The sequence below is a fragment of the Mytilus californianus genome, unplaced genomic scaffold, assembly GCF_021869535.1.
Source record: "Mytilus californianus isolate M0D057914Y unplaced genomic scaffold, xbMytCali1.0.p SCAF_11, whole genome shotgun sequence".
Lineage (NCBI taxonomy): Eukaryota > Metazoa > Mollusca > Bivalvia > Mytilida > Mytilidae > Mytilus > Mytilus californianus.
The window spans coordinates 13185053-13212759 of record NW_026262593.1 but is presented as its reverse complement, the minus strand read 5'-3'; the positions used below and the strand labels follow the sequence as shown (position 1 = coordinate 13212759).

At 33.9% G+C, this 27707-nt stretch overlaps 2 protein-coding genes across 3 annotated transcripts in view; both read left to right on the top strand.

The window, feature by feature from the left end:
- The first annotated feature begins 5207 nt into the window (after positions 1-5207).
- Positions 5208-13078, top strand: LOC127719593 (histamine H2 receptor-like). Its single transcript, XM_052225817.1, has 2 exons — positions 5208-5987; positions 10836-13078. Exons 1-2 carry the CDS (start codon positions 5747-5749, stop codon positions 12344-12346), a joined length of 1752 nt encoding a protein of 583 aa, XP_052081777.1. The 5' UTR covers positions 5208-5746; the 3' UTR covers positions 12347-13078.
- A 9923-nt stretch (positions 13079-23001) lies between these two features.
- Positions 23002-27707, top strand: part of LOC127719589 (uncharacterized) — an 88545-nt gene continuing 83839 nt past the window's right edge. For both annotated transcript variants that reach the window (XM_052225810.1, XM_052225809.1), the window contains exon 1: positions 23002-23377. In XM_052225810.1, coding sequence (XP_052081770.1) covers positions 23111-23377 — 267 coding nt within the window. In that variant the 5' untranslated portion in view covers positions 23002-23110. The remainder of the gene's footprint in view (positions 23378-27707) is intronic.

Here is a 27707-nt window from a genome sequence, read left to right as displayed (position 1 = left end):
TATAATACTGTCTTTATATATTGTAACAGTTTTATATATCAACTCATTATTTTTCCAACAAACTGTTAAATATGATGATCGAATGATTAAAAGATTTAAAAAAAAATGTGTGTTTGACATTTATCCTAATTTTGTTTTCATTGATACTTTTTAAAAATTCGTAAAAAAAGGTCTGACCAAAGTGAGTACAGCGTTATTTAACAAGTATTCTTCACCTTCAAATTTTTACTATATTTTAATTTAAAACTACGTTTTTCTTTTTCTTCAAAATAATGATTGTGAGGTCATTTCTGGTTGGATTTATTTAATGCACTTAGTATTAATAGAAGCAGTAATGTCTGAAATATATTTGTTTATGTGCTGATATTTTTGTTGTGAAACGTCCCCATTTTCTGAGGAAAATTAATAAAAAGCATTGATTTTTGTCCGTTTTTATAAATCGAAAGTTTAAATATATATTTATTTATTTATATTTATTTATAAATATAGTTTAACTAAATTGAATTGTAAAAAAATATATTATTCATGTTCACTTTGGGATTAAAAAAAAACAAGTACCATACTTTGTTATTTTCGCTATCTTCGCAGACATAATGATATTACTCGCATAACATAACCTTCATGGAATTGAATTTAGTCAGGTGTTAATATATATTCTTCGTCTGTAATTTTGACCAATAATGTTAGATTTTAACCCATGCTTATGTAACATCGTGGTATTCCGCCAGCACTGTGTTTAGAGACCTATGTACTCTTTCAAAAGCGTTTTATGTATCATTCAGCCCTATATGTTGTAAACCTATCAAATAGCATTTAATGTTTGATAAAACTATTACAATGTAAGTTAGTTATTAAACTAAGTTATGATTATAATTAGTGTATACATGTAGGTATTCGATTTTTTGGATAAATACAATTCATCAACTGTTTCCCCGAGCCGTTGTGTTATTTATTGAACATGTGTCTTTTGTGCTTTTGTAAGTTGATTTTGTGCTTTGTATAGATCTAATGGGTTAATCGCTTTTCAACTGATTTTGTTCTTCACCACTGTCCCAAGTTAGGGGAGGGTTGGGCTCCCGGAAATATGTTAAACTCCGCTACATTCTCGGCTGTATGTGCCTGTTCCAAGTCAGGAGTCTGTAATTCAATGGTTGACGTTTGTTGTTGTATATCATATTTGTTTTTCGTTTGTTGTTATGTACAGAAATCAGACCGTTATCTTTCTTGTTTGAATTGTTTAACATTTTTCATTTCAGGGCCTTAAAAACCTCTATGCGGTATGGGTTTTGCTCATTGTTGAATCATACCAAATCTTCTTATTTTGATGTCAACAGTCAAAATCACTTACTAGTATTATAAGTAAATAAGGCCAATTTGCCCTGAATTTATTTCCCCCAAAAGCCATTTTTCAAAAGTCTTTCAATCTTTACATACAGACAACTATGATTTTGACCCTGTGACTGACAAATACAGGGGAAATCGACCCTATTCCTTAGCTAACATTATCAATTTAAGATTTTACTATCAGGGTTTATCTCTTTTCGGTATATTCAAATGTTAAATGTTACCATTATCAACATCACAAGTGGAGCCGGAACAGTTTATCCTTCCGAAGAACTCGTGAGTTCATCGCTGGTTGTTTTGGTATGGTTCGTGTTGCTCAATCTTAAGTTTTATATGTGGTTCGTTCAACCGGGTTCCGGTTGTCACGAAGATGTTTTTATTAAAATGACACTTTAATTTTATATTCAACAGACAATAAATTTGACAAAAGCTTTCATAAACCATAAATTAGACTTAGCTGTCTTAAATCCTAGATTGGATAACAACTTCCGAAAACCATAGATTTTGACAATACCTGCCGTTAATATAAAACCAAGAAAGTGTAGTATGTTTGCCAATGAGACAACTCTCCACCAGAGACCACATGACAAAAACGTTTACAAATATAGGTCACTGTCAACTATAGATTTGAAAACTACCTTCGTAAATCATAGATTTGACACTAGATTTCGTTAACGATAGATTTGACAATATATTTCGTAAATCATATAGATTGGACAATAACTTTCATAAACCATAAAATTTAAAATAGCTTTCGTTCACCATAAATTTGACCATATCTTTAGTAAACCATAGATTTTACAATAGCTTTAGTAAACCATAGATTTTACAATAGCTTTAGTAAACCATTGATTTTACAATAGCTTCCTTTAACCATAGATAATAAAACTTTTGTTAGCCAACGATTAACAATAGTGTTCGTTAACCCTAGAATTGACAATAGCTTTTGTTAACCATAGATTTGACCATAGATTTCATAAATCGTAGTTTGGACAATAGATTTCATAAACCATACATTTTACAATATCTTTCGTAAACCATAGATTTGAAAAATTACTTTCGTTAACCACAGATTCGACAATAGCTTCAGTAAACAATAGATTTTACAATATAATTTTCTTTAACCACAGATTTGACAATGTCTTTCGTTAATCATAGATTTTATAACAGCTTTCGTTAACCATAGATTAACTATAGTGTTCGTTAACCCTCGATTGACGATAGCTTTCGTAAACCATAGATTTGACCAAAGATTTCATAAACCATAGATTTGACAATATATTTCGTTAGAGCTATTTTCCTAATGCTGGTAGTTTAAAGGTTTGGTTGGCTTGCTTGCTTTGTTTGTATAAATGTTTGCTCAAACATTGTAATTAAGATTGTATACATTATACTTAAATGTTATTGGATGTTAAGTATAATGCAGAGCTCTTGGGATTATATTGGTGTCTCGGGTTGATACGGATGTGATATTGAAAAAGCCATATAATATTCTCTATTTATCAAACCCAGAGACATGAAATTCATCATCGGCCGTTGGCCTCGGTGAATATCATATCTGTGGTGTTGATAAATCATTATATTATTGATCGAACATTTTTAAGGATTTGTGATTCGTTAAAACTTTATCACATGTACATTTGTATTTACTCAGTTTGCACGCCATACTGTTGTGATTAGCTTTTCGTAGGTCAAAAACAGCATATTGCACAGGGCATACAGCATGTTACTAAAATACATAGTAGATATCCCCAATTTTACATTGTTCATGCAATAGTTGTTGATTAATAATATAACAATTGTAGCCTTTGGTTGAGGTCAATACGATGTTATATCGACCCAGAGTAGCATATCGACCTCTGACTTCGTCCTCAGTCAATATGTTTCTCTTAGGTCGATATTATACAATTATAGCCTTTGTATGAGGTCGATACGATGTTATATCGACCTAAGAGAAGCATATTGACTGAGGACGAAGTCCGAGGTCGATATGCTTTTCTAGATCGATATTACATCATATTGACCTTAAAAGGCTACAATTGTTATATTATTTATCAACAACTATTGCATGAACAATGCAATAATGGGGATTTCTAGAATGTATTTTTAGTAACATGCTGTATGCCCTGGGCAATATGCTGTTTTTGACCTACGAAAACTAAACACAACAGTATTGGCGTGCAGTATTGAATCATACTCATTTATATTGCCATGGAATTTGTAAAAATTTCGATGTTTATTTCATGAAATAAATCAAAATGAAGAAAAATATAGTTACGACGAGTTTTGCATTTAGAAAGAATGGTGGGCATGTGTTTTTGGGATTGCTAATAATGCAACCAAAGGACCAGGATGTAAACAAACACAGGTCAACGTTCGGTTTCCAATAAAGAGTAGAACATACACAATTAAAGTAAGCTTAAACCCAAAATGTGGGCTGCGTCGGATAGATATCGACCTCATGCTAATGAATATCAATACATTTTTTAACCTATTTCGGGTTGAAAAAATCTCTACGGAAAGTATGCAACTGTTTGAAAATTAAGTTGTTATAAGAACCCTACGAAACAGACCAAAATTCACCTTTTATTTCGTATTAAAGTGTTCCAAAATCAATCAAATTCTTATACATGTACATGTTTACGTGCACTTGCTTAAGGTCGATTTTTATCCGACGCAGCTCATGCGAAATAATTCAAAACAATATTTCAAAAGAAAAAAAACAAGCTGCTTGATTTAACCTAGTTAATTACTAGATGACAAACAATAATGGCCGTCATAAGGAGTCTGGGGGAAAGCATGGCCTTGTGCAATGCACAAATATTGCCGATAAGATGCAAGATCATGAAACTTAGATTTATGGATTTATTTAACTAATTTGAATAACATCAGTCTAAGTACCAATAAATGTATGTATTTAATGTGACAATAATAATAACTGGGGGATCACGGTGACTTTCAGCAGTTTTTATCATGAAATTTTGATTATTTTAGACGTTTCATTGAATACCGATTCTAAGTGGGAATGACTTTGTCCATTTAAGAATAAAACTAATTAAACATTTGAGAAAAAAATCTAATTAAGCTCCAGTATTGATGATGCTAAAGACGTTCGATTAACTGATAAGAACTTAATCGATTAATCCAACAAATCCGTCACTTCATGACACTTGACTTGAAACAACTATTATTTCATCACTAAACCCAACTCCTCTAAATCTTCGGTCAAATTTCTGTCAAACACGGAGGTTAAATCGATTTTATATATTTTATTCAATTTGCAGGTAATATAACGCTGAATAAAAGACAGATTAACGGAAGCTAACAGGTGTCCGTTATCAGTGATAATAAGGTTCTAAATGGTGAACACATTTGTCCAGAATAACCTATAGGTGAAAAAAGGAAAAGCTTGAGTGAATGGAATTGCTCTCATTAGTTAATTGATACTAAAGAGTGGAGACACGATTCAACAATTACATTTGCGGATATTTGATTAAAATTCAGGAAATAATTATGAATATGGGATAATAAGCAGATTCATCAGTATTTAGTTTAATTGATTCATTTCAGAATCACGGAATTGTGGCGATAGACAAAAGTATTGACTTAGTTTTCATTAAGATGTAGTTGATTGTTTTATTAGTGTCAATTTTTAGAAAACGAAAAGCATCGTGGGCGATCCGTCAACCTTACAGAGCTGTCTATCTAATAAAATTCATATGATATTTATATGTGATGATTTTATTGCCAATACTATGGAATACATTTCAGGCAATATAAACTATACAGACCAGACAGAATTTTAAAATCACAAAAATATATAAAATATGACGAAGATTGAAACACTACGAAATACAAAACACCTACAAATTGACGGAGAATGAGTGACAAATACAATTCCTTATCTAATTCAAAAACATCTTATAACAACCTTTGACGATAAGTGCAGCCATCTTCGTCAGTTAATCTCAATTTGATGATAATCTGAAAAAAAATTTCCACACTATATTTTCTCTGCATTTGATGACAACGTTGGAAAGTTCAACATCACAGGTTGTTAAATTCTCCGTCATTCGATTACAATGTGGAAAAGATTAGTGTCACGATGTGTTTCATTGTCTGCCAGGTAATAGATAACAATCATCTGGAAAAGGCCGTACAATAATGCCTATATTTCTTACCTTTTGATGAATACCTTGGACGTACTATATAATTCTCGGCCAATTAATAACAGGCAAGGAATTTAAGTGCTATATTTTCCATGAATTGCCATTTGACGACAATTGGAGAACGTTGTTATAGCCACTAGCTTGTTCTCGGCTGACCACTACACTTTGGTCATTGAGGGTAGCGTTAAATACAATTAATTTTCAGTGTATCCAGTTTATTCAAGACAACTGTAATGATCCTTCGCCATTTGATGACAGAGACTGAAACAAATTGTAACAACTCGGATCCAAACTCTTCACCATGTGGGGAAGACGTGCATTCTGTAGGACTCTCACTGAAAGCACTTTCTCTTGGAATAATATTTATTGTCTCTATGGTGATGAATGGAACAGTATGTTTGGTATTCTATAAGAAGACTCAGCTACTGAGTGTATCCAACACATTCGTTCTCAACCTGATATGTTGTCAACTCGGTATGTTTATCTCTAACACATTCGTTCTCAATCTGATATGTTGTCAACTCGGTATGTTTATGTCTAAACATTTCAGTTTTAAATACTAGTATTAGTATACCATACATGCAATTTTTTTTACCAAAGTAAACAAATAATTCAGTCCAAGGAATAATTTTATTGATTTTTCGTTATCTAAAAAAAATTAAAAAGAAGGCGATACTAAAGCACATTATAAAAAAAAATCAACAAATGTCTAAAAAAAAGATAGAAAACACCAGAAACATGAAAAAGATGTTTATGGTCCATAATAAAACACAGAAAACTAAAAATTGAGTAACAGAACAATAACCGGGTTGAACTGATTTGCTCCGAGATAGTAAGTAGTTTCATGCTCCACAACTGATACCAGTCGTTCTTGTCATGTTAAAATATAATGGTAAGTCATTCCTACTCCGCAACTGATACCAGTCGTGCTAATCATGTGAAAGTCCAATGGTAAGTGGTTTCTGTTCCACTAGTTACAGCAGTCGTGCTGGTCATGTGAAAATCCAATGGTAAGCAATCCCTCCCTCACTATTTATACCAGTCGTGCTGGTCATGTGAAAATCCAATGGTAAGCAATCCCTCCCTCACTATTTATACCAGTCGTGCTAGTCTTGTGAAAATCCAATGGTAAGCAATCCCTCCCTCACTATTTATACCAGTCGTGCTCGTCTTGTGAAAATCCAATGGTAAGCAATCCCTCCCTTACTAGTTATACCAGTCGTGCTGGTCATGTGAAAATCCAATGGTAAGCAATCCCTCCCTCACTATTTATACCAGTCGTGCTAGTCTTGTGAAAATCCAATGGTAAGCAATCCCTCCAACACTATTTATACCAGTCGTGCTGGTCATGTGAAAAACAATGGTAAGCAATCCCTCCCTCACTATTTATACCAGTCGTGCTGGTCATGTGAAAATCCAATGGTAAGCAATCCCTCCCTCACTAGTTATACCAGTCGTGCTAATCTTGTGAAAATCCAATGGTAAGCAATCCCTCCCTTACTAGTTATACCAGTCGTGCTGGTCATGTGAAAATCCAATGGTAAGCAATCCCTCCCTCACTATTTATACCAGTCGTGCTAGTCTTGTGAAAATCCAATGGTAAGCAATCCCTCCCTCACTATTTATACCAGTCGTGCTGGTCATGTGAAAAACAATGGTAAGCAATCCCTCCCTCACTATTTATACCAGTCGTGCTGGTCATGTGAAAATCCAATGGTAAGCAATCCCTCCCTCACTAGTTATACCAGTCGTGCTGGTCATGTGAAAAATCCAATGGTAAGCAATCCCTCCCTCACTATTTATACCAGTCGTGCTGGTCATGTGAAAATCCAATGGAAAGCAATCCCTCCCTCACTATTTATACCAGTCGTGCTGGTCATGTGAAAATCAAATGGTAAGCAATCCCTCCCTCACTATTTATACCAGTCGTGCTGGCCATGTGAAAATCCAATGGTAAGCAATTCCTCCCTCACTATTTATACCAGTCGTACTGGTCATGTGAAAATCCAATGGTAAGCAATCCCTCCCTAACTATTTATACCAGTGGTGCTAGGAATGTAAAAGTCCAATGGTAAGTGGTTTCTGTTCCACTAGTTACAGCAGTCGTGCTGGTCATGTGAAAATCCAATGGTAAGCAATCCCTCCCTTACTATTTATACCAGTCGTGCTGGTCATGTGAAAATACAATGGTAAGCAATCCCTCCCTCATTATTTATACCAGTCGTGCTGGTCATGTGAAAATCCAATGGAAAGCAATCCCTCCCTCACTATTTATACCAGTGGTGCTAGGAATGTAAAAGTCCAATGGTAAGGATTTCCTGCCCCACTAGTTACACCAGTCGTACTGGTCAATGTAAAATCCCAATGGTAAGTAAATCATGCCCCAATGGTTACACCAGTGGTGCTAGGAATGATAAAAATCAAAGGTAAGGATTTCCTGTCCCACTAATTACACCAGTCGTGCTAGTCATGTGAACATCCGGTGGTAAGCAATTCCTGCCCCACTAGTTACACCAGTAGAGCTAGGAATGTAGAAGTCCAAAGATAAGGGGATTTCCTGCCCCACTAATTACACCAGTCGTGCTGGCCATGTGAAAATCCAATGGTAAGCAATCCCTCCCTCACTATTTATACCAGTGGTGCTAGGAATGTAAAAGTCCAATGGTAAGTGGTTTCTGTTCCACTAGTCACAGCAGTCGTACTGGTCATGTGAAAATCCAATGGTAAGCAATCCCTCCCTCACTAGTTATACCAGTCGTGCTGGTCATGTGAAAATCCAATGGTAAGCAATCCCTCCCTCACTATTTATACCAGTCGTGCTGGTCATGTGAAAATCCAATGGTAAGCAATCCCTCCCTCACTATTTATACCATTCGTACTGGTCATGTGAAAATCCAGTGGTAAGCAATCCCTCCCTCACTATTTATACCAGTCGTACTGGTCATGTGAAAATCCAATGGTAAGCAATCCCTCCCTCACTATTTATACCAGTCGTGCTGGTCATGTGAAAATCCAATGGTAAGCAATCCCTCCCTCACTATTTATACCAGTCGTGCTGGTCATGCCAAAATCCAATGGTAAGCAATCCCTCCCTCACTATTTATACCAGTCGTGCTGGTCATGTGAAAATCCAATGGTAAGCAATCCCTCCCTCACTATTTATACCAATCGTGCTGGCCATGTGAAAATCCAATGGTAAGCAATTCCTCCCTCACTATTTATACCAGTCGTACTGGTCATGTGAAAATCCAATGGTAAGCAATCCCTCCCTCACTATTTATACCAGTGGTGCTAGGAATGTAAAAGTCCAATGGTAAGTGGTTTCTGTTCCACTAGTTACAGCAGTCGTGCTGGTCATGTGAAAATCCAATGGTAAGCAATCCATCCCTCACTATTTATACCAGTCGTGCTGGTCATGTGAAAATCCAATGGTAAGCAATCCCTCCCTCACTATTTATACCAGTCGTGCTAGGAATGTAAAAGTCCAATGGTAAGGATTTCCTGCCCCACTAGTTACACCAGTCGTACTAGTCATGTGAAATCCCAATGGTAAGTAAATCATGCTCCGCTAGTTACACCAGTGGTGCTAGGAATGATAAAAATCAAAGGTAAGGATTTCCTGCCCCACTAATTTCACCAGTCGTGCTAGTCATGTGAACACCGGTGGTAAGCAATCCTTGCCCCACTAGTTACACCAGTAGTGCTAGGAATGTAGAAGTCCAATGATAAGGGGATTTCCTGCCCCACTAATTACATCAGTCGTGCTAGTCATGTGACTCCAATGGTAAGTAGTTTCTGCCTCTCCACTGACACCATTGTGCAATTCATGTTAAAATCCAATGGTAAGCAGATTCTGCGCCACTACTGACACCAGTCGTGCTAGTCATGTTAAAGTTCAATGGTAAGTAGTTTCTGTGCCACTCCTGCCACCAGTGGTGCTAGTCATGTTAAAGTTCAATGGTAAGTAGTTTCTGTGCCACTCCTGCCACCAGTGGTGCTAGTCATGTTAAAGTCTAATGGTAGGCAATTCCTGCTCCAGTCGTTAAACCAGTCGAGCTTGTTATGTTTAAGTCCAATGGTTAAAATACTACGCCACTACTGACACAAGTCGTGTTAGTCATGTTAAAGTCCAATGGTACGTAGTTCCTGTTCCACAATGACACGAGTCGTGTTAGTAAGTGAAAGTCCAATGATAAGCAGTTCCTGCGCCACCACTGACACCAGTCATGCTGGGCATGTTAAAATCCAATGGTAAGTAGTTTCTGATCCACTACTGACGCAAAAGGTGCTAATCATGTTAAATTCAAATTGTTAGCAATTCCTCCTCCACTACTGACACCATTCGTACTAGTCAAGCGAACGTTCAATGGTAAGTTGTTCCTGTGCCAATAATGATACATGTCTTGCTGGTCTCGTGGTAATATCCAATGGTAAGCCGTTCTTGCTCCATTAGAGACGCCAGTAGTAAAAGTAATTTGTAAGTCTAATGGTTATTCACAGTCACAGATAACTTAGAACTTACATCTGCAAAGTAAAATTTAGTTTGAATGTAAACATTTTTTTCTGTTGAAATATAGCAATTAAACAGGATTATTTAATGCATCACAGCAGATGGATATCAATGCATTCTCATGGTTACACAGGTTTAAAATCAGAATTCGATATCGCCGTGTCAACTTTACGTAAATTGTTTATTTTCATTTATTCAATTTTATAAAGACACGGATAAAACTTCTAAGATTATGTATAAAGCCTGTAAAGGCGATTTTACTGTCTGCCAAAAAACCATGTTGGCCGTTCACAACCAAAGGAATTGTTATAAAACGGTAAACATTTAAAAGAATATTACATCTCTCCAAAAGGATATGTAAACGGATTGGAATGCGAAAGTTACACCGGTCAGCTCTACATCATAGAAATATTTTGAGTACATCGGTCTACTCCTCAGAAAGGAAACTTTTGTAACAAATATGGATAAGTTGTCTATGGATACATATAATGATAAAAATTATATGTGTTAAAGCTAAAAATACAAGGTTAGTTTAGGTTTTGTTTTAATCTTTGGTTGCTGATTTTTGTTTTCTTGCTTTATGAATCAGAACGTTCTCTAGTCAAGTTGTAATCAACACCAAGTTTCATACATTGAAGTGACAAATTATTTAGAGAAATCATTTTTGATCACAAAAATTCCCATTTACTCCCTTGCATGTAAGCAAATTCCTACATATTTAGTTGTTCGCACGGAACTAATTATTTTTGGTTATAAAGAAATATGTTTCTTAATTTTTTATGGTTTCTTTAAGAATCAATTTTCTTTTGCAGCTATATGTGTCATTGTCTTGCCGTTTAGTCTTGCGTCCATATTCTCATCCAAGTGGATCTTTAATGACATTTGGTGCCACATTGAAGGTTTTATCCTAACCTTCTGTATTGCAGAAACACAGTTTTCTCTCACTATTATAGCAGTTGACAGGAACTATGCCATCATAAACTCTCTCAGATACCCGAATGTGTTCACTATAAAGAGAGGACACATTGCTATTGCTGTTTCCTGGGCAACGAGTGTAGCTATCAGTATTCCTCCGCTTGCTGGCCTCAGTGCATACAGCTATTCTCCTGATGAAAATACTTGTACACTGGATTGGAATTGTTCACTTGAATTCTCAGTAATGTTTTTGAGCATTTGTTTTATATTTCCGTTGCTAATTCAATCATGGTGTTACCTAACTATATTCCATGCGGCGATGAACCATACAAAAAGGAACACTCGAGTGTTTCCGTCCCGATCTTCTACAGTTGGGACAAGAGACACGCTTAGTGACTCTTCAGAAAGTGTCGAATTATCAACACATGTAATACAAGTTAGTTATAAAAGCATGGAATGTAAAGCTATGCGTACGATTCTATTTATAGCATGTTCATACGCAATCTGTTGGGTACCGTATATGGTATGCGCAGTTTATAGACTTGTAGGTCTCAGTATAACCTACGATCTTGGTAGTTTTACCATTGTAATGATCTTCTTCAACACAGCTGTAGATCCATTAATATACGCATTCATGAACAGAATCATGCGTTTTGAAATCTATAAATTTTATTGTGATTCATTGAGTAAGGTAGCGGGTAAGACTTCCTCGTATGACGAAAGTGATGATGGTGTTTCTTCAACGAATATGTCACATACACATTCTACCTCACGCGCGAGTCGCACGAGTTCTGTCAAATCACGCAGTATGAAAGGAAGTGCGCCAGGAAGAGTAGAAATGAACCCGATTCAAGAGGAAATTGAACCTACATCAGAATCCCAAAAAGCAAATAGTACTGTATGTTTAACTAGAAAAGAAATAGTTTTGACTCCAGTAGACCTTCATCAAGAGAGTAAAATGTCTAATATACCGTCAGCCTCGAAAAGGAAAAAGGCAACGATAGAAATACACTCGAAAGATAGAGTTTCGGTTCCGTCATCGCAGATACCACCTTCAAAACCAAAAAGATCACATTCAGAAGTATGGACTAGAAGCGATAAGTCTTTGGTTTCCGAACAAGAATCTTTTTTGTTTTTTAAACTCGGAGATGACAAGAAAAATAATCATCAATACAGCAGATTTAGATGTTCTCTAACTAACAGTAGTACTAAGCAAACTCGTATCGAAACTGTTTGTGGTAAGACGACCTTGACCTCGTCAACTTTTATCCAGAATGAATCAGACTTGAATCTTCAGGACCTTGATATAGTTGCAGAACTTTCAATAGATGTTCGCCGAAAGAGAAAAGAGACGAAAGATAAAGTTGTTTCTGGATCTCGGGGAGGACGGAATTGTTTGTCAGCTTAGTTTATTGTAAAAAAACAAAATTTGTTATTGTTTGAATATATCAATACAGATTTTCAACCCCAAAACATTTATGAGCAAATATCATTCTGGTTAGCTAATATTTCCTAGATGGGTTTCCTTACCATTTCTGCAAGTTTGTGTGGTTTTAATCATTTTGTTGAATAACATTAACGGTACACATTTTTATGGACCAGATGCGCATTTCGACAATTTATGTCTCTTTAGTGATATTCGAGGCTAAAATATTTAAAAATAAATAAAAAAATATTAAAAGATTGAAGAGCTCATAAACCAAAAAGGACCAACATTATAGCGAAAGCCGGAAAAGGCATCAGAGCTTTGCACGAGGGAGATAATTTCCAAAATGTTTCAATATGTTTTTAATTGTGGTTATACAATATCCGTATGTTCATGCCAGAACCAAATACTGGGCTAGGGATACCCTCGGGGACTAACACTCCACTAGCAGATGTATCGTCCCAGTGGTAAGAATAATATTAACGTTACAAACTTTTCTACACCAGATGCGTATTTCGACAATTAATGTCTCTTCAGTGATGCTCGAGGCCAAGATATTTGAAAATCCGAAAAATTTATTAAAACTACATTCAAATACCGCTCAAACGTAATGACCAGATATGTGTAAGTACCGGAAATATTGTTCAAGATACAATAAAAGACTAAGACAACCCCCAAAACTAATTTAAAAAAGAGTGAAAGAACACATACAAAGCTGAGATACTGTAGATATTTGTAAATTGATGAAAAATGGACCTAGTATGAAATGAATTTAGAAGAAATTGGTCCTAAATATTTGGAAGACCTGCCACTAACACCAATTTCTTTAAAGGATAAGATCATTAAAACATAACGTAAAAAACTTTATGAGATTCCTGGATTTGAACACGCTAATGAACTTATGGCGAGTAACACTGGTCATTTTAGCATTCTGCCCTCCTCTTTTAATCTCGACCAGTAAAAAAAGTTCCAGTGAGGCACATTGGGTGTTCATCTCCCATCCATCTAAATATTCTAGTGCTTACGTTTACTGTTGGAATTTCTTTAGTAGACGATTGCTGCTACAAGGAAGCAACTGAAGGTTATGTAAAGTTGAAGACATCTCTTCGAAGATCGTAGTTCCAACTGTTTTCATTCGAGCACTACTATCAGTTCTATGTAGCCGACATGCGCTTTCGGTACACTATACTGTTGATTCATAATTATTCGTGGGATACCAATTTTCAATGATTTAGTGGGTAAAGGTTAACCACGAGTCTTAATATTCATCGAGGTACAAATTTCTAAAGGCTTCCATACAGACTTTAACAAAACCACGAATTGAAATATCCAAGAAAACACAACTTTTCCTCAATCCACGAACATTGGTGACCACGGAAATAAATGAATCACAAGGATATACAAGCCTAATAATTTTTGAAGACTAATAACCATTGGGTCCATACCTCTGCCGGTGGACGTTTCATTCCCGATGGTATCACCATCACTCAACACTCTCGAAATGCAATATCATTCATGCAGTAATTTTCTAAACATTTACTGGTTTAAAATGTTGCAATAATTTGAAACACGTAGGGTTATTAATTTTTCTCTAGGGAGTATCGCGGCCAAGTGGTCTATCTTTTATTTACTGTATCACTAACCTGTCAATACTGAGGTTGTGAGTTCGACTACCACACGTGGCAGGTGCGTTCGACTCCAATCTTAAATCCCTATGAATTCCAGTTTTCCTACCAAAGTTCAGCACTCCGGACCCAAAACTAACTGTTCGCCACGATATAGCCAAGAGTGTTGATAGTGTCGTTAAACAACAACAATCAACCAATTTAAGGTATGTCTACCATTAATTGATTTTAGCCGGATTGGCACACAGTTTGTTTTAGATTGTGGTATTATATGTTCGAAAATTGGTTCGCCTTCTATTCCAACTGTGTTTCAGATGCTCAAGGTCTGATGTTGAAGATGAATTGTATTTTCTTCTTAATTGCACTTCCGCTAAAAATGACAAAAGTAAACTATTACTGTCTGCTAAAAAATGTTGTGCTAACTTTGAGTTGACTAACAAGGATCAGTTTATTTGGTTAATGAATAATGCAAATAAGGATATCTTGTTTGAAATGTGCGCTTTCATTAAAAATAATGAAAAACCCTCATAATTTATTCCATTGTCTTTAATTGTCTTTTTATGATTTTGTTTTCTCAGGGCATTGAGGAAAGCTATGCAAGAGGCTGCACCCAAATCCAAATAAATATTGCGCTAAATTTTACATTACATATTAGAATGTCTTTTAAATACCTGCCCTTGGTGGCTTGCATTTGGGTGTCAATTTGGTGTTCTTGTCTATGTGCATCAGCCACGAAGAGGATTAATGATAAATTTTAAAACAACTGTTTATAAATATATTGTAAAGTGCTTAAAAGAATAAGAATACGAATAAGAATATTTAGTGTTCCAATTAAGGACCATTGATGGGTAGCATTACATTCAAATACAACACATAAGACTACGATTTCTTAAAACATTTATTACATTGAAATAAGATATTTATGTTCATATAATCATTAAACTCCATATATTTCTTCTTCTTGTATAAATCATGTATATTTTATTCCAGGCAGGATCAGAACCATAAACTCAGTTACAATAATCATCGTAATTAAGTACAATAATTCACATTTCGTCTAGCATCTAGACATTTAATCGTATAATTCCATTCATTTCTTAGTGCTGAAATATTTTAGTATCTATGTTTATTTGGTTGAATGTCCTTTAAGCACCTGCCTTAGGTGACTACTGCATTTGGATAACTGTATGTGTTCATCTGCATTAGCCACGAGGAGCGGACTTTACTCGTTAAAGCTCATTCCATAATAGATATGATGCTGCTTCTGGTGTATTGTCAACGGATACTTAACATTATGGTCTATAATTATCTATATTGTAAATGTTTAATGCGCTAATCATTGTACTGATTTGCAAATAATGGATCCTATTATATTGGAAATAAAATTTATCTTATCGTATGCAATTGTACTAAACCAGAATGTAGACGAAGAAGAAGAGAGGCGAAAGATACCAAAAAGATATTCAAACTCATAAGTCGAAAACAAACTGACAATGCCATGGCAAAAAACGAAAAATGACAAAAAGACAAACAACAGCATACAAAACACAGCATAGAAAACTAAAGACTGAGCAACACGAACCCAACCAAAATTTGTGATTTACCTCAGGTGCTCCGGAAGGGTAAGCAGATCCTGCTCCACAAGTGGCATCCGTCGTGTTGCTCAAGTTTCAAATCCGTCAATTAAGGAATCGTTACAGTTATATAATGTGGTACTAGTATTTGAATAAAGATCATATTTATAATTAAAAAAAATACTACTTACATCCGGGTTCGTATGCAAAGGGAGATAACAAAATTTTATCTCGGATTTTATTTGATTATCACAAGTATAGTGAATGTTTGTTTTCTTTGTCATGTCCATGTTATATAATGTATGTACTGTTATGTTCACTCATGGTGTACTTTCGTGTTTTGTAATCATACTCCCAATGGGCCTTAAGATGGTGCAAACAGTTCTCGTCTTTTTTCTATCCAGAAGGTTAAAATCCAGTCCGTCTGAAACCTTGGGTATAGACAATTCGTAAATCCTGTTTAGTATGCCCAAAATTTGAAGGTTTTTATTTTAATCATTTTGCTGTCTGTTTTTCTCCTAAGTGCGCACTTGGTATCTTCTCTTCAGTGTGTTATAAGAGCATAATTGTCAAATTGACCTGAACAAAACAGCAAAAATAATTTAATGTCAACTTTAACTGAGAGAGTTGCGAATAATCACGATTTTACTGTAATTTTATGTGACAAAATAAAATTAACACCGCTTCATGTACATTATATAAATATAGATCTCTTTTATAAATTTTCAATTGAGTGTATGTCTGAAAGAATAAATGCTACATAAATACATTATTCATGTGCAGTTAACGAGCTCTTAATAAATGCATACAAAATTTCATAAAGTTTTGAAATAACGTCCAATTACTTACCATACTTCGCCTTAAAACTGATTATTCAAATCATCCAAGTATTGAAACGAACCACGTGTACTAACCATCAAAAACTGCTTACTCCAAATGCAATACTTTTTGAAGTTATTGCGGTTAAGACGAAACGCGCGTCTGGCGCAAATACAAAATTTCAATCCTGGTATCTATGATGAGTTTATTTATTAACAAGTAAGAAGTAAAACTTAATCATTACGATTTTCAGTAATTTGTTCTATAACTGAACCTTTTAACACGTTTATCCCTTCGATTTACATAAGTAATGAACGAGAACTTCTCTGGCCTAGAATTGCACAAACATAAGTAATATTGAAATGTTTATGTGAAATATTCAGAAAACTAAAGAGAAGACATCAAGGGCGCACGTCGGAGAAAAACAGACAGCAAAATGGTTAAAAAAAAAGATGAACAGACAAACAGACAAAAGTAACCTCACCAAAAATCGGATGAGGTATCATGTGCTCTAGAAGGACAATCATTTCACTTTCCGCTATACAAGTGGTACCAGACACTGTGGTGTTGCGGCTAAAACATGAACGTACCCGTAGTCATTTATGGCACAGATATTTCATAATGGTCAAATAAATGCATGATGTCGTCTGTAAAACTTTCGCTGATATGACTTTTATTTACCATGAATAACCTTTGGTTGAATAGGTTCCTTGTAAACAGCAACCAGATATCATTGGAATCATGACAAAAATTCAAAGCCCTTGAGTATCGTATTGCCCTTGAGTATCGTATTAACTGCGATATATCTAAAAATTGAAAATAACACTATGTAAATGTTATGCGTCTTAACCGCTTTTCTGATTGGTTGAATTATGTTTTACAGCGCAACACAGATCTCGATTGCATGCCAGTCATTTCAAATCCAATAATGTATATGAGAAGCAGTGCTTCCAATGGCTAAATATGGCGTGTAAATGAAAATGATATAAAAATGTATAACAAAAATATCGAACTCCAATGTAAATTGAAAAAAGAGTCCATAAAAACTGACAAATCAAACGTTAGACTTTATCAACCACGCAGGGAACGAATGGAAAACAACTGTCATATTCCTGACTTGGTACAGGCATTTTACCGAGGAAAATGGGGGTTAAGCCTGTTTTTATAGCTGTCAAAACCTCCAAATTGTATATGGAAGTTGTTTATAGTTCCGTTATATTGACAAAATTGGGTGAAAACCCCAAACAGATATAATAGACTAATGTGACATTAATTGGGATCCAGCAGCCAAAACTGTGTATAGATAAATCACCGACATACAAAATAACTGACTAAAAATTCAGAGGATTTACAACAAGTAATAAGTAACCTTTCTTTTTACCCAGTCATCTCCCGGCTGTTAAACATATGTATATATATTTTATGTTGTAAATATGTTTTGTATTTATTCTTGTACTGATAAACATAATGCCATTGTATTTCTTGTTCTTTCATGCCATGCTCTATGCTCATTTTATTATGGGTAAGCATTATATTTGACAATATCTTTAAACCGAGCATATTCTAAAGAAAATTTAGAACTTTTGTACTTCGAAGCGGACCTATAATACACGTTCGATAAAGAGCCATTTTGATTTGATGAAGCCAAAACGTTGTAGAACATCAGCAGTTTCACGATAAAAATGAACAGATGATGTAAACTTAGTTTTAGAATAATTTTCATACCGAGCAACACCAACACACATGTTCATTATTTTGATCTCCGGCTTATTCAAAATACAACGTACGTTGCAATTTCGATTGTTACGTCAATCACGTGCAGCCCATATTTAAGCGAAAGAAGAACGTCGTATATAAGAACTGATATTCGGGCTTCCTGGCGGCTTAGGAGATATAAGACACTGACATGGAATATGAGCCCACAGCCCTGTGAAGATCCCGAATAACATAATATATCAATTAAACAGGGTTAGAGACGACTTGGTTTATTTATTACTTGTTATAAATCTCTCTGTTGGTCTCATTTACATTTACTATTCATGGTAAAATAAAAACCATATCTGCGAAAGTATTACAGACGACAGCATGATTTAAGGTAGATCGGGTGTCTTCCTCCATCTTGGATTTTGAAAAAGCAGATAACAGTCGGTCTAGATCTTTAATGAAATTTGCAAATTTCGAGAGTAGTATGTAATTCATATGTGAAAAAAAGCAGGGTGACCCATACTTTTGATTACATTTTTTAAAAAAGCATGATATAAACTACATTTTGACAAATCATCAAACAATTCTGTGGATTTAAATTAAAACACCCCATCTACCTTAATTGACCATTTATTTAATATCTTTGCCACAAATGACATTGGTATGTTCCACTTGTTACTGCAACCCCCGTTATTACATCACCATACCTTGTACTACTAATAGAAATTGAAATGATTACACTTCTATGTCACCTGATTCCTTGGTATCTTCTATTTAGATTTTTTGTATATTTCACATGAACATTTCAGGAGTACGTATTTTTGTAAAATTCTAAGCCAGAGAAGTTCTCGTTGAGCTGAAGGAACGTTTCACAAGAATACCTAAAGGATAAAGGTGTCACGGAAGAGGTTAAATTATTGAAATATTTATTGAAAATCGTTAGTACTTAGTCTTACTTTTGACTTCTTAACCTCAATAACTTCAAAAAGTACTGCATATGGAATGGGTAATTTTGGATAAAAAGTGCACGTGGTCACTTCATATCCGTTCCGATACTTGGATGATTTGGATAATACATTTTAAGGCGATGTATAATTAGCAATTGAACATTATTTCAGTACTTTATTAAATTTTGTATGCATTTAGAGCTCCTTAAACTGCATCTGAATATCGACAAATTCATTTATGCAGCATTTATTCATTTAGAGATACAATCAATCTGGAAATAGTATACACAATATATTATGTTCTAGAATCAATTGAATATTTAGGAAATAGATCTTTATGTATAGAATGTACGGAACTCTCCCAGAAAAAGTTGACATTAGATTGTTTTTGCTGTTCATGTCAATTTGGCAAGGATGCTGGTATAACACACGCAGTTAAGATTAAAAAGAAGTTTTTATTTTAGACATAATAAACAGGATTTACGAATTGTCTGTACCCAATGTTTCCGAGTTGATTTTTTTCTCTTCTGGACAGAAATAAGACGGGATTTTTTGTACCAACTTATGGCTCCATTGAGGGGATAACATGAAAGTACACCAATAAGTAAACATAACAGTACATACATTATATAACATGAACATGATGAACAACACTATACTTGTGATAATTTTTTCTTATTATTTATGATTTTTTAATGTATCAATATGGTTACTTACTCACTGTCGTTATTCTTTATAAGTTAGTAAAAACAAGTACATTATATCAAACATGTTGTTTTGGAAAAGTCACTTATTATAATAATAATATTTAATAGCTGGCTAGAGGTACATACGTAGTTTAATTTAATGTAATGCTTCTTAATCAACATTGGAGTTCGTTACTTAGCATATTAATAGATTTATTTTTGAATCAACTATTTGAAGCATCCTTCTAGTCAGCTATGAGGTAGTTTTTTTAAATAAATGATTTTGTGTTGTCATTATGTTTGTGAATGTGTTGTTTTGTTTGAATGTAATATATTGTAGAGAGGGCTTACAAAGGCTTTGCCTGTTGCCCAATCCAATTCAATTTATTTGAAGAAAATACTGTTTAAATTATGCTTGTGATAATCAATTAAAATCTAAAATAACTTTTAGTTATCTCCCTTTCTACATAAGGAAATGCATGAACCAAGTCAGGAATATGACAGTTGTTCTCCATTCGTTTGATGTATTTGAGCTTTTGATTTTGCCATTTGATAAGGGACTTTCCGTTTTGAATTTTCCGTGGAGTTCGGTATTTTTCCCGTTGCACAGTTACTCAGTTGGAAGTAGGAGAATTTTTTGTTTTGTTCTTATAATAATTAAATATGATCTTTATTCAAATGCCACATTATATAGCTGTGACGATTTAACAACTGACATGCTTAAAACTGGTTCTTCCTCGTCTAGATTCTGTTTTTAGTAGTAAAGTTGTATATAATATGAGATAAGATAAGATAAGATAAATTTTATTTCCAATAAAGATTCCATTATGGACAAAATCAGTACAATAACACTTACAATATATAGATAATACAAAAGAAAATTAGCTCAAATATGGAATGTAACACGAGTTAATAATAAAACCATATGAACTATAATGTTCAGTGTTCGTTGACCATGCACCAGAACCAGCATCATATCCATTCACAAAAGGTCGGTGTTCACAGGACACTCAACCAAATTAACATATCATTTCACAAAAAACACTTATGAACAAATGTTTAAACATTTATTATCTCCTCCTCCTCGTGGCTAATGCACATGGATAAGAATATTAAACAGTCATCCAAATGCCAGAGTGACCAAGGACAGGTACTCCAAAGGACATTCTAATATGTAATGTAAAAATTTAGTATAAATATGATTTGCATTTGGATTTGGATGAAGCCTGTAGTACAACTTGTCCCAATGCTCTGAGAAAAAAAAAACATAAATAATAACCATATTTTTTTTGCGACACACATTTCAAACAAAATAACCTTATTTTCCTTATTCATTAACCAAAGAAATTCATTCTTTGTATAGTCAACTTATCAAAGTTTGCACAATATTTTCTAGCACACAGTAATAGGCTGCTTCTCTCGTTATTTAGTCAGGTGCGATTAAGAAGAAAATATAATTCATCTTCAACTTCAGAGCTTGATCATCTGGGACAGTTACTTTTATAAAGCATACATAAGAACATAGTTTACTACCAGCATGAATTGTAATCTATGTTCCCATTGTTGTAAAAAAAAACAGTTAATAATAAACTTGCTATTTAAATAAGAGCCATGTAATGAAAGTCAACTGCATAAGGAACTAAGGGGTGATACAATAGACCATCAAATGACTCGATCGAGAGAGAGAGAGAGAGAGAGAGAGAGAGAGAGAGAGAGAGAGAGAGATATTCTGGAAGAATCCTTTCTCTGTGAACAAGGAAAGTAATAAAGAACATATGAGGATATTTGGGCATTACAGCATGATTTAACGGTCAATTACATTGTGCTTGTTTTTGGTCACTGTGATCATTCTTTGAACAGTGTACTTTGTAAGTCTATTATTTCCGTATATTGCAGTTGAATTTACAGTTGTGAAATTATGTTATTGGGCTAAATGACAAGGCCGCAATTCACTAAGCCAAAGTTGACCTTCGACAATTTTGGCTGTACTGTTATGACTGTTTTTTTTATATGTCCTCGAATGACTTATATTTAATTATGATTTTGGCTTTCACAACTTTTATTTACGGTTGTACATAATGAATTTTATTTCTTTAAAACACGTATTGTGCGCACGGGAATCTTGTTTCTGACCTGGGTTTTAATATGTTTGAGTCAGGAAAAACAATTGGTATTCCTCTTATTAAGATTAAAAAATCTATTTTTATCCGATGATTGATGACCATATACAATTGCAAGTGCATGCATATTCTATTAATTGTTAATGATTTTCCTTAAATGGATGACGCCTGATCTTTGAAGTTTTTCTGAACCAAAGAAGTTTGGTAAGAACAAACAAAAGTGTTTACGGCCGAAGTTTTCTTTTACAAATCCGGACGTAGACATTCACTGAAAATCATATTATAAATTCTATCAGAGACATATGAAAATGTCTCAAATTCTATTATACAATTAGCAATATGGAAATTTTTGGTATTTTCTATACTCACAGTATGACTCGCCGCTGTACACCAAGGAAGATGATGAACAATGCACGATGACTATTTTCGACTTTTTATTAAATTGTTTTGCATTTACTGAAGGTTTAAAAAGACAATATTATAGCAATAATAAAATATAAACTCGGAGAAGAAATATAAAAAGAAAACCAGATTAATTAATAAGTTTGAGTGACTATACTAAAACGTTTGCACTGAACCTGATATAGTAGTCTCAGACTTAACTTACTGTTACTATCCAGTTACTCAAAACTTGTTAACGATTTTGCAGGAATCGTGACACACAGAAAACGTACATCCTGTTGAGTATTTAGGGAGATGATTCTACAGCTAATGTTTTGAAAATGTTTTCCGAGTTTCTTTAAAATAAATTGTGATAAATAGGAGACCGGCATATGTATGTAGTATCATGACATGTATCTCTCAGACTGGATAAATTAAAAATACTTGCAAGTATTTTTTAAACTTTTGTTATTTACTACAATGTTTATGCTATATTTGTCTATCTTTGGAGCAAAGAAATGAATTGTGTAGAGAAATAATTTTGCACTTCATGATCATGATATTCTTAAATTTTCAGTTACCTTATAACATCTCACAAGTTCTTTACATAATTATATATATATATATATATCGGTCCCAGATTTAATTTTGTTATGTTAAAACTTTATAGTTAACTGCAACAAATCTGATAAACAACAAATATAAATCGCTATATTATAATGATTTTTTTTTTCTAAAATTTCCATTTTGAGAAATTCCCCCACTTATGAGGTTAAAAGTTTTAACCCGGAAGTAGTAAAGCAAGCACGAGCAGTCGTTTCGGAGGATGAAAATCAAAACAAAGAGATGGGACCTTTACAACTCAACATATTTCAGAGGCTGAATGAAGTATGTATTTTGTGAAAACAAAGAAACAATTTGACCAACAAGAATGCAAAGAACTTCAAGCAAAAAAGGAGAAAATAGCTGAACGACAACAAAAAGATGGGAAGAGTTCAGCAGCCGTATCCAGCCCCACAAAAAGAGGCAAAAACGAGAAAAGTGACAGCAATGGTTTTCTGGAGGACGAACTGCCAGACGGAGCATGCTTTCGACCTAAAGTTGTTGAAACAGAAGTAAACAATGAAAATGACGTATCCGCTGTCAGATCAGCCGAGGTATGTGTAAATGAAGGGAAAAAGAGGGGATGCCTTTTAGTCGCTAATTCAGTCAATCTAGACTATACTATAGACTATAGTCTTTAATGTACAGTTCAGAACTTTTGTGAATAATAAGTTGTTATTACAGAATTTCATTATTTTAAAAAGAGAGATGATGAGAGCCCTCATACTCTTTTTACATGTACTATAAAGTGATGCATGTAGAAGACTTAATAGTCAAGATGTAAATGTTCTTATGCCTGTCAGAAAAAAGTATAGACTTTGATTCTGCCATTCATAGATTAACATTGTACTGAGTCAATAGACCAATTCAACATCTTGTTCTATGAATCAAATTTTTTTTCTATGAATGGGTTACGCCGATTGACCTTAGTTCAATCGGCATGAATGACATCATTGAACATTCAACTCGTACTATGACATTTGAAATTTAGGGGAAATCACAAATGTGAAAGTCCTCTATTGTTGAAAATGTTCATTATTGTGATCAGTTATCTCCCCTGAAATGTCCCTATAGGTAATTTTCATGATGATAAAGACAAATTTAAGAAATATCTTTCGACATGTAGTTTCAAATAAAGAGTTTAGGACAATTCTGAAATGGGATATATTTTAATCATCACGTGAAACTGCAAACAATACATTTTCATTCATCTCAAACATTACAAAAAGAATAATTTATAATTTAAACAATCATGAGACAAATTCCCAATAGTTTCCTGCCCTTAGCTCATCAACATGATCATATTGTGACCTTTGGATTTAGTTTGGACTTTCAGCTTGACCAGTAAAAGATGTTGATGAAGTTCCTGTTTTATTTAGATTTGAAGTAACTACATGTAGCCATTAACAACTCATTTATGCATGATACTGGATATGTATTTTTCTTACATACATGTATGAAAAATAGGCAAACATTTTAAATCTGATAATTATTAGAATGTAATGTACATTGTACAATGTCAAATGAATGTAACATTTGATTTCATAAAATTATTTATTTCAATATTTGACATTATAAATTAATGTCTTATATATCTTTCTACTGTCATGACTGTAGAATATATACATGTACACACTCATTGACAAATATTTATTTAAAAAAAACTCTTACTGTGCATGTCTGGACATTAATTAGGTATACTTGCCTTGAACCTAAAACTTGGTAATTTTTGTCCATGCTGTGGACTTTTTTAATTTATTTAAAAGAATTTAAAATCTATGACAAAAGGGTTGATTTTTCATTGTATTGTTTAAAAATCCCAAATTATGTCAGTGTCTGCAGTGACATTAATGGCCAACATAGCCGTTTAAGCCTAAAATAGAACATTTACTTTAGGGTTTAAAATTCTGTAAAATGCAAGTATTGTCTACTATCTTGAAAAAAAGTTATTGGTCATTCCTTATAGAAGATATTGTTCTTCAATTAGCCCTTGACAATTTTAGCCAATTTTGTCTGAAACTACCTTGTATAGGAGTGAAACTGTAACTAGCAAAATCAAAGTACTGAAGTACTGAACATCGGATGACTGCAAGTTCTTGTGGATGGTCACAAGCACTTGTCTCAGAAAAAAAAACACATCTCTATACCTGAAAGTGAGGTTAATGTGCAGATATAATTTTTTTTCTTAGACAAGTTTGTGCGTGGATGATAAATAAATGACAGGGAATTCAACCTCACCGTAATAAATATGATATTGAAGTGATACAAATCAGTATACTCTGGTTTGTTGTTATATATTATATTAATATTTGTATATTACAGTTACATGTATATATAATTTTCATCCATTTGTACATCATTCTATTCTACTATATTAATAATAGTGCAGTGCAAGTGCATGGTGGACACTCTTCTGTAATAATTCGATTTTTCTAATAGATTGGATTTCAGTAGGCATTCATATTTTCCTGCCAAACTTTCAATCTCCCATGCAGAGTTATCGGTCCTTGAGAGAGAGCGAGGACCGATAACTCTGCATGGGAGATTGTAAACGTTCTTGAGATATTCTTCCGCATGCGTTAACACACATTTTCTGTACGTGTGCATAGATACTAAAGATTTTTTACTTATATATACATTTCTAACGACAAAATTTCATATTATTTATTTATGTTCTGAAAAAAATATTTTTAGGAGTATCCATTGAAAAAATGAATTTATAACAAGCGATAAGGAATGTTATTTTGCACTCGATAATGTCCGCGTATTTATCATGTTTATAGATCGGTTACAATTCCAACACGAAAGTTACGTAACGGAAATCTAGACGACAGCAATACACCGGAATGCCCTCACGGTCATCCGATGTAAAAATGATCAGCAAGACAAGATCTGCAAATAAGTCTGCACAGCAAAAATTATCAATTAATTATCAGTTATTGCCCTTGAAACCATTGCTGTCACTTTTCTCAAACTAATTTATTTATAAAATTGATAATTTTGAAATTTTATTGCTATATCATTATTATTTCAGTCCCCATGACAAATTAGAACAAGGATTTGACATCAAGTTTTGATATTTGTGCTCAGATGATACAACATTTTACAATCTTGATGCATCTTTGGACTCTTCTGTTTTGATGATGAGTCCTGAGTCATGTTCCTGAGTCCAGGACTCATGGACTCTCCTTAGTGAGAACCCTGGTTATTGCCCTTAGATGAAGACTGTTGACTAACTTTATTGTTTTTAATACTTAATGTCTTAAAAACTATAATAGTTGGACTAAAACTTTGAACATTAAAACTTATCTGAAAAACAAGATCTAAAAATAACTTAGTATGAATGACATTTTGAATAGACTGCTTACAGGAGTAGTTGCCCCTAATTTAAAAGTTTTAAATTTTTAAACACATACTCAAACTACTTAAATCTAGATGCCTTTGTGACATAATTTATATCACAGAACTGTTTAATGGTCAACTGATCATGAAACTTTAATTAAATTTACTTTTATTGCTTACATGTATGTAGGAACACAGTCTCACATTTATAGTTATCCACTTTTAAAGTTGAGTAAATGCAAATATGTGTGTATATTTTATGATATATAATTAGTAACAGTGAAGCATGTTGATATAGTTTAACCTTGCAAATTAATTTCTTCCAAAATTGTATCTCTTGATTAACTGAATAAAAAGTCACAACAAATTTTTTTATACCCTCAAATTGGATAACTACTTTATTATTTTTAAAGGCAGTGTCTAAATGCCTTTAATGGCATCAGGCAATAGCCATTTTGTTTCTATGTGGGGGGAATAATTTTTTCTTGGAGTTGGACATTGACAATCACAAACAATAATTGGTGACCTGCCATGGTCAGTAATTTTTTTGATCAGAGTAATTTTTTGAAAAAAGAGTGACTTTCTTGGAAAGAGTGGACACACTTGAGATGCAATATATAACTCAATGTTTTTGAGTGTTTTTGAGATAAGTTTCTCACCAAGCCATCACGATGAACTGGAATGTTTTTTTTATGCCCCTGCCGTAGCGGAGGTGGCATTAAGTTTTACCCTTCTAAAGTTATGCCCCTTTACAAATGGAAAAATTACTGAATTTTTCCTTTCCGTTCTCTAACTTTAGTTTGCCTCAACCAAATGTTATGAGACTTATACACAATGTTTATTACCACAAAATACAGATCATATTTGATCGACATTTTCAAGTTAAATATATATGACCTGTTAAAATATTCATTGTACCTCCAAGTCATAACTCGTAACAATCCATATTTTGATTTTGTTGTGAGTCTCACACTATGACTAAGCATGCTTTCAGACATCGTACAGACCACCAGAAGAAATCGAAAAGTTGATTGAACATGATGTGCAAAAAGATTCATTGCCAAGTGAAATTGCTTGTAAAAATTGAAAATCTTTCATTCAAATCTGCTTCAGTGCTTGACATTTCGATTTGCAGTTAACTATTTCTTCTTTTTTACACTGCCGCTTGGTCGAGACAAAGACCTTTATCTTGTTGGAGTTGCATATTAGAACTGAATTTCGATTACTGATAAATCGAACATAAAAACTACTGACCAAAGTTTTCTAATGAATGCCGATTGTGTATTTATTTCTATTGAAAGTAATGAAAAAGTCAGAGAATTACGAATGCGGGTTATATCAGGTCAAAATATCAGAAAGCAGGAGTGGACCGGCAAGCTGGATATTTCCGTAATTTCGTCATTTGCGCGGGAGACTACCGCTCAAAACGGGAGGGTTGGCAGGTACAAATAATATGTACTTTTGAAATGCAATGTAGCATTTCCATTTCCATGCCGTAATAATTGAAAAATGTCTAAATATCTTGATATTGTTAGCCTTTCC